The sequence below is a fragment of the Argentina silus genome (genome assembly GCF_951799395.1).
Source record: "Argentina silus genome assembly, chromosome: 2".
Taxonomy (NCBI): Eukaryota; Metazoa; Chordata; class Actinopteri; order Argentiniformes; family Argentinidae; genus Argentina; species Argentina silus.
Genome location: NC_139656.1, coordinates 21,519,571 through 21,527,382, shown reverse-complemented (window position 1 = coordinate 21,527,382; position 7,812 = coordinate 21,519,571). Strand labels below are relative to the sequence as shown.

The 7,812-nt window shown below is 40.5% G+C and overlaps 1 protein-coding gene across 2 annotated transcripts; it reads right to left on the bottom strand.

Moving 5' to 3' along the window:
- Nucleotides 1-1,245: 1,245 nt before the first annotated feature.
- On the bottom strand, nucleotides 1,246-6,818 carry LOC310825043 (ribose-phosphate pyrophosphokinase 1). 2 transcript variants are annotated; one of them, XM_083697468.1, is made up of 7 exons: nucleotides 6,581-6,818; nucleotides 5,611-5,800; nucleotides 5,260-5,358; nucleotides 4,973-5,097; nucleotides 4,571-4,744; nucleotides 4,206-4,365; nucleotides 1,246-2,728 (listed from the first exon to the last, which is right to left on the bottom strand). In XM_083697468.1, the coding sequence occupies exons 1-7, from the start codon at nucleotides 6,700-6,702 to the stop codon at nucleotides 2,636-2,638; spliced, it is 963 nt and encodes a 320-aa protein (XP_083553594.1). In that variant the 5' UTR covers nucleotides 6,703-6,818; the 3' UTR covers nucleotides 1,246-2,635. The 2 variants fall into 2 exon arrangements, with proteins under 2 accessions (XP_083553594.1, XP_083553595.1); XM_083697469.1 differs by having other exon boundaries at nucleotides 5,617-5,800.
- Between the last annotated feature and the right edge of the window lie 994 nt (nucleotides 6,819-7,812).

Genomic DNA, 7,812 nt, shown 5'->3' with positions numbered 1-7,812 from the left:
CGACCCCTCTCCAAGTCTCCTGTGTCCCTGGACCACAGCACCGCTGTGTGGGATCACCATGATGACCACACTGAAAAAGAAAAAGCTACAACTGAGCCAGAGAACAAATCTAAAATTAATCTGAAATTAAGATAAAGTAAAACTTACATAATCAAAGCCCTAGTACAGCTCTCAAGGTGCAACCTACAGCTGATATAGGTTCACTATACAATCTGACCCAGATTTGTTTAGTTAAGTATGCTGGAGAGACTCAACAGATTGGATGGCTTTAAAGCACAGTGCCAGAGTCTTATGTGGATTAGAGAGTCTGACAGGCTGCCTCTGACAACCAAAGCAACAGAACGTCAGAGGATCAGGATTTGGTAACACCTGCAGTCAAGATGATGAGTAGGCCTACTTGACCTAACACGCTAGCCGTCATACTTGACCTAACACGCTAGCCGTCATACTTGACCTTATGCATGACCATGACCCATCACAACTTCTAGTTGCTGGCAGATGGTGACCACCTAATAATACAGCTACATTGTGCTAGAAATGGAGGGAATTGATTTATGTGATATTGAGCCAATTGGCAATCCATCTTGAAGCCTATTAAAAAGCTTAGCTACACACACTACAAGACTGAAATTATATCCATCGACATAAGTTCAGTCAGAAAGATCGTAGGTTAGCTATGTAATCTTTATCTTAGCTAGCTAAATTAACTCGTTGTGAGGTTAGCTAGCCACATTACCGGTAAACCCGCTTTCTCAAGATTCTAGGATCAACGCTCCACGAGGCCTTATAACTGACTTGAGGTCTATTGTATCAGACAGCTAGGCCAGCTCGAGTGAAGCAATATTTTGCGATGCATCTTCTCTTACAAAAATGTTTCAGCAGCCTGTCGTATCGTTTGATGGCAACATACACCAGCTAGCCACAATTTGGTTTGGTTGCTTTTCAGTGTTTATTATTTTTCCGAAATAATGTTTTAATAAAATATGACTGGCTGTCAGAATAAAATGATGTACGGTGTACTCCAAAACTGTCTGTGTCTTGAGTAAATCATAATCTTAAACAGCCAACCCAAGAGGAAGAAAATCATATCTGGTTGTGTTTTGAGTGGAATATAATAATCATAATAAATCAGTTGCATACACATACACTGCATCAGGCACAATCTAATAGAGCCCTCTGCTGACACTAGTGTCCCAGTATTGAAAATCTCTTATTTACCACTGCAGAGACCATATCAAAGTTCCAAAGATTTTATTGTTCAAAGTTCACAACCCAATACATTCATCTCAGTTTACATGTTGGTTAGAGCAGGATGACTAATTTCAAGGGAACAACAATCTTAAATCCTGCACATATTTCACTTAAGGCAACAGGCATCCTCAAATCTATCCATCTTGGGGGGGGTGTGGGGTGTGTAGTAGGAAAGGGAGCTATAATCTCAGCTAAAATCACAGACATTTAGAGTACACAAACAGTGCAGTTACACAGCAGTAAAAACATCATATAAACTGAACAGATTAAATTCTGAAGGATTTATAACACACTGTTGTGTATTGCTCGTAGTGAGCATGTTGGACAGTGAAAATACGCTACACTCAAATTAAATAGATAATAGTTTTATGCTGAAGCGTGTTTCACATAGTGCAAGGAGGCTTTCGGCTGCTGAAGGGGTGCATTAAGTGTTACTTCTACCAAATGGCAAGTGCTGCCAGGTTTGCACTCAAATTTGAGCTTTCCAACACTTCTGCGCCAGACATCATGGTTAATATAAGCCCCTTGCGCTAATGATGTGACAGCTACATCACAGCTTGCATGCATATAAGCCTTATTGCTTGATGAATAAAAGACAACAGAAACTTTGCATCACATTCATTAGGTATACTGCATGTGTGCACAGCACGTAATGATTTGATCACCAAATCATGCAACCAAATGTTTAAATCAATGGTATAAACATGCCAAGGCATAGAATTAAGGACACTTGGAATAGTGAACTGCAAACACGCCCTAGAGTCTAGGGTGAAAAACAAGGCTTCATGAAACTACTAATTGTAACTAAAGCAATATGTAAACACACACAATGCTTTATTCTTGAAGAACTGTGCATAAAGCACTGTTCTATCAGTACAAGCTTCTCTCAAACTTAATAAAAGCAAGCCAGGAAAAGCAAGTGGGTAGCCTCACAGGAGGCTAAAATCTCATTTAAATCAAAACAATTAATCAAAAACATAAAGAAACAAGCTCATAAAATGCTCATGGAGTGAACCTTTTCTCTCAAATGAGGCATCGGCAGCAATGTAAACTTCAATTGATAATGCCTTTATGAGACACCCTGGCATATCAAACTAAGTAACTAAATTCTGCATTTGACAAGTCAAACAGTCAAGCCAGCTGACAGCCAGTGCATTGTAACAGAATATTGGCAAGAGGCTTCTGGAAGTGATGGGAGGTTTGAAAAAGTTCCCACTCAAAAACGATATCTACCCAAGGTAGGAGTATTCACTAACTACGCTCATCACTTCTGTTGACATGGGGAATGGATGCGTGGACTGAGATGATGGTAGACCTCCAGACATCCCTCCTTTGGTACAAGTTCCCTGGAGAAGCACAGTGGAGTGGAGGTGCTCCTGTGATGTTACAAGGGAACATGGCTGAAGAGATATGACACAGACTCTCCATTATGTGTCCGGCGAATAGCCTCAGCTAGGATCATCGAGATGTCAATAACCTGGAGGGGTGGGTGGAGTAGAAAACATTTACAAACTGAACATATAGTATCATTCATACTGAAGGAAAAAACATACTTGTTGAACACTTCCCCACTAATTTGACAAAATGAAACTAATTGGCTATATACTCTTCATCAGGTCCACTGACAGAGAGGAAAAAAAGATGTCTAAATCAGCATTCAGAAAAGAAAATAACATCAGTATGTCATTTTATATGTCATGTCAACTGTTTAAAGGTGGATGCCATATAAGGGTGAAAAAGGACTTGATAAAACACCATCGGTGAATAAAAGAGCATGTGAATATTTACCAACCCAAGGTAATGCAATACACAGTAAGTAATAGGCTGTTAAAGAAGCTACACATTAAAACCCCTATGGCTATGAGTTCAAATTGCAATTACAATGAGGCATTTATTTACAAGTCTTCTAGTACTAGGTAGCTTCCATCGCAAAATCGTCTATCCAGACCATTGAGATAAGATCCAGACATGTCAAGTGAACAGTTAAATACATGAGAGGTCATGTGTTATGACATTTTTATCATGGCTGACATGAAACGTGGACTTGAGTGCATTATTGCTTTTATACAACGGGTTGCCAGCATTAAAAAGCAAGATTGATTCCTAAACCATACATTTTTCAAACAACATGCACAAACATGCAATTTAAGGTGTTCTCTGGTCATTAGTTCTATTCGTGTTGACCGCCATGTTAAACAAAGCTATCTGGCTGGCTATGAGCTGGATTAAAAGTGTTTAGAGGCACCCGACAAGATTTACATCATTTGTACAGCTCATGCAGCTGGTTTGCTAGCTAGTTAGCCAACTAACCTACATTTTGGTGGTAAGCTAGTAGTAGTAAAAGTAGCTAGTGTGCCCGTTGCTAGGTAACGACTTAAACTATGGCACTTTTTATGAATGGACGTGAGAGCTAAAACTTTTTAAAACACTATCGCTCCACAATACCAGATTGCAGAATGCTGTTTAAGGGGTTGCCATGGGGTGAGGGTATTTGTGCGTTATACTATGACTGTATCATGTAATCCGCTTTATGTGAAATTAAAAAAACATTTGTCCTAAGTAAAACTGGAATTGATTAAATTGAAAATAGGAAAGTAGTATGAATGTTTGTTTCACTAATTTACTAAACCCTATAAGAAGACCCTAAAACAAGGATTGGGAGCCAGTTTTCATAATATTTAATCCAGATAAAAAATGATTGTAATAAATTATGTTGGCCCCCTCAGGTTTTGGCCTAGCGTAACTCTCTTACCGCCATATGTCTAAGGTACAACAGCATATGCTATAACCAACTGGGTGTTTATATGATCCCATGAAATATGGTTAAAAGATCATAATCTTTCAGTAGGAAACGAAATTGAGACAACATGATAATGTTAATCTAGATTAAATGTTCAGAATAACTGGCCATGGGTTCTTAGCCAAGTTGGGAGTGCAGAGTTGGGAGTTCTGACCTGTATTTTTGAACAGTGTTTCATCTTGTCCTCCTGAGGGATGGTATTCGTGACAACCACTGCCTCAAAACAGGCGTTGTTGATGCGGGAGATCGCAGGGCCTGAAAAAATCCCATGGGTCAGGATGGCGTAGACCTTTGTGGCACCAGCTGACACAAGCCTGTGTATTCAGATATAGCCAAAAATCAAAAAGGAATGCAACAGAATAATAATAAGCTGTCATATCCACACTGCATACATCTTTTAATGGACTGTGTCCTCGAAAGGCACAGTAATTCTTATTTGTACGTTTAAAGATAAAATGTTCCTCTGTTCTGCATAGATTTATAGTTATAGATTCATAGCACACAGTCGCACTAACTTACTTGTCCGCAGCGTGGCAGATAGTCCCGCATGTGTCAGCCATGTCATCAACCAGGATGGCAACTCTGTCTTTCACGTCCCCTACCAGAACCATGCGGTCCACTTCATTAGCCTTCTTCCTCTCTTTGTGGATAAGAGCGAAGTCCACATTCAGCCTGTCTGCTATGGAGGTGACCCTGCATGGGGAAGAGATATGTTAAGGCGATGCTCCATTGGGTGACAATGCCACAGAGCCAGCCTCTCAAAGATATGAAAATTAATCATTTTAAAAATTAAAAACTAACTCATTGGGCACAATAATCCTTTCAGCGCCTCTGATTCACACACAATAGATGGCTCCTTTGACCCTTAAGAGTGATGAAGTGTTCAATAACAGGACCACGGGCTATTGGCCTCTGTTTTACCTCTTAGCACCTCCAGCATCAGGAGACACGATGGTACAATTCTTCCACTCGTTGATATTTTCTTTAATCCATTTCAGCACAGCCGGCTCCGCGTACAGATTGTCCACGGGGATATCAAAGAAACCCTGTAAAGGCAGTCATAAGGCAAACCCATGATAAGACATGTAGTATACAACTCAAGGTGACACATATATAATCAATGTTTGTTCATTTCTTAATTGACATTTCAACACAAGTCACTGCAATACACTGGTGGAACAAGTAAAACGATCTGTCCAAGTGCTCACCTGTATCTGTGAGGCATGGAGGTCCATTGTGATGATGTGATCAGCTCCAGAGACTGACAACATGTTGGCCACTAGCTTCGCTGAGATGGGTGCTCGACTCTGTGGAGGAATATCGTCAGGGATGCAAAATCTCTAGGCTCATTTAATGCTGTTCCAATGAGTCTATTATTGAGTTAAGGTGATTTGTTTATTGCATTCTAACCACCCAAACTGGTGGAATAGAAGTACTTACAATTCAAATCAGGCATTTTATCAAAGCACAGCCTAATGTTTGCTGGAAATAAAATTCCAGCAAAAGGACTGCTTGATGGAGTGTGTTGGTGTAATAATAAAACTTGACGTTTCCCTCACCCCCACCTTGTCCTTCTTGTCTTGTCTTGCATATGGGAAACAGGGGATGACAGCTGTCACTCGTGAGGCAGAGGCAATCTTACAGGCATTGATCATGATAAGGAGCTCCATTAAGTTATCATTGATCTCACCGCAACCACTCTGGACAATGTAGACATCCTCTCCTCTGACACTCTCCCCGATCTCCACGCTGCAGAAACAAATAGTGACAGGACAGTACGGTGACGCATACATAAACTGAAAATATTCTGCTCTAACATTCAGTGGTATAACCAAAAGTTGTTTGTCTCATCACTCTGAGCCCATTTATAACAAAACTTGAATGAGATACCATAATAGGGATCATGCAGGTCCAGGATAAAATGATCTACCCTGAGGTAGGTGGCCAGAATACAGCAGCACATTTTAAGTCGAGTGCAGTGTAGTAATTAACTGTAGTCTACAGTGTCAATAAATACATTTGATTTGGTGTTCTCGTTCACCAACGTTGTTTCAGATGAGAGCATGGTTACAGTTTGCTAAGTCACTGCCTTGAAGACGTGACGTAGAGACCTGTGTCGGCTAACTTTACATTTAGTTAGCTATAGCTAGCTCTAAATGAGTGCAAGCAAGGGGGCCAGGAAAGGTCATCTAAATGGCTACCTAGCTACTCTTCCCACGCACGTAACATTAGCTAGCTAGGCCTATATACTATATATTGAAGTACGCATAGTCCTCGCGTTCATATACATTACTTATGACATCGTTATAACCATTGACCTATTACCATTATTACCTAGTATCGTTGGTACTAGCTACCTGAACATGTGCAAGGGTGCACATAGAACTTAGATAGGATAGCCATGTGGACTAGCTAGCTAGCTTCCGAACAAGCAACATAATTCACTGATTCAGTAACTTAGCTAGCTACCGGTAGATAGTTATAATAAACATAACATGGATGTCAAACCACTGTAGCTAGCTTACATACCATGTCTCCTGATTGCTAAATTTTTTAGTCACAACCTTCCCCAGGTCGAGTCCAAGGCGGTCAGCAATTTTTTGGGAAAGGTCCGGATGAGAGCTGCCGCTAAAGATCTTTATGTTGGGCATTTTTGGATGTCCCTGTGCTCTGGATTTCCAAACTGGCACCCTCAGTCACAAAAAGGTCAGGTAAACAAGCAAAATAGTAGTTGTCAAGGAGAGGAGAGCTGGCTGCAACTGCCTGCCTGCTACACGACACGAGAAGTAGGTTTCACCACCGCCGCACGCGTAGGTACAGTTTACAACCCGATTGGATAGCACAGTTAAAAGGCGGAGCATACAGTCATTCGACCAAAATCTATATGTTTCTGAAATGTATAATTATTTATATTTAGGGCACGTATTTACTGTGAGGAAATTCTGAGAATTAGGCCGCTTTGGATGCATCATTAGGTCTACTACTTGTAGGCTTTGTGAGGTCGGGGCCAAAATTCCTGCCTGTCTCAAAGAGAGAGATTACAATACAATACAATGTCTCTGAAATTAAATTAATATTACAATTCACAATTTCAGGTTGCACTTATTTAAAATGACTGAATGGTGCCATCTACTGGAGAAAGCCCATAGACAATTCTGTGATCTTCTTCTCAATGGTTGTGATCTACAGTACGTCTTTACTAAATCTACTCATTTAATATTTCAAGCTGAAAACGTTAACAAAACTTGATGGCTTATACATTGATGAGTCAGCTGTAGCAAGATAGACTAGTATCATGGGTGGGGAGAGAGGGGGTATCCTTATCAGGCACGCCTGCAAGGCTTCTTGAGGCAGATGGAGAGAGTGGCACTTATAACAGTGTTATTTTTGGGAAGTTGTGTTTCCATCACCCAGGGTCTAGTGACTACTCCCAAAAATATCCCACCAAGACCATGGCCCAGAACGTTTTAGGGGCCAGCCCTCAGAGATGGAAACACAAAGGTCAGCAACTTTAGGCTAAGCACTAGTGTTAAGTCCCATGGTGGAAATGGTGGTTTCCCTTGGTGGTTTGGTAAACAGTCTACCAGTTTGCAGTCCTGTGAATCAGTTCAAGTTTGGTCAAAAGTAGGCCTTATTCCTTGTTGTTTTTTCAGTCAATATAGTCCCTATTCATTACAGAGAAGAACATGGACTCATCTGAAAGCGGCAATCAAAAGCTCATTTTAATTTGAATATTTATTCCATAAACATTTTTACAAAAC

Coding starts and splice junctions, on each gene's coding strand:
- LOC310825043 (XM_083697468.1), bottom strand. CDS start 6,702: ATGCCCAACATAAAGATCTTTAGCGGCAGCTCTCATCCGGACCTTTCC. Junction 5,359..5,610: donor ACAAGAAGGACAAGGTGGGG/GTGAGGGAAACG, acceptor ATTCCTCCACAG/AGTCGAGCACCCATCTCAGC. Junction 4,745..4,972: donor GATGCTGGAGGTGCTAAGAG/GTAAAACAGAGG, acceptor TTCCCCATGCAG/GGTCACCTCCATAGCAGACA.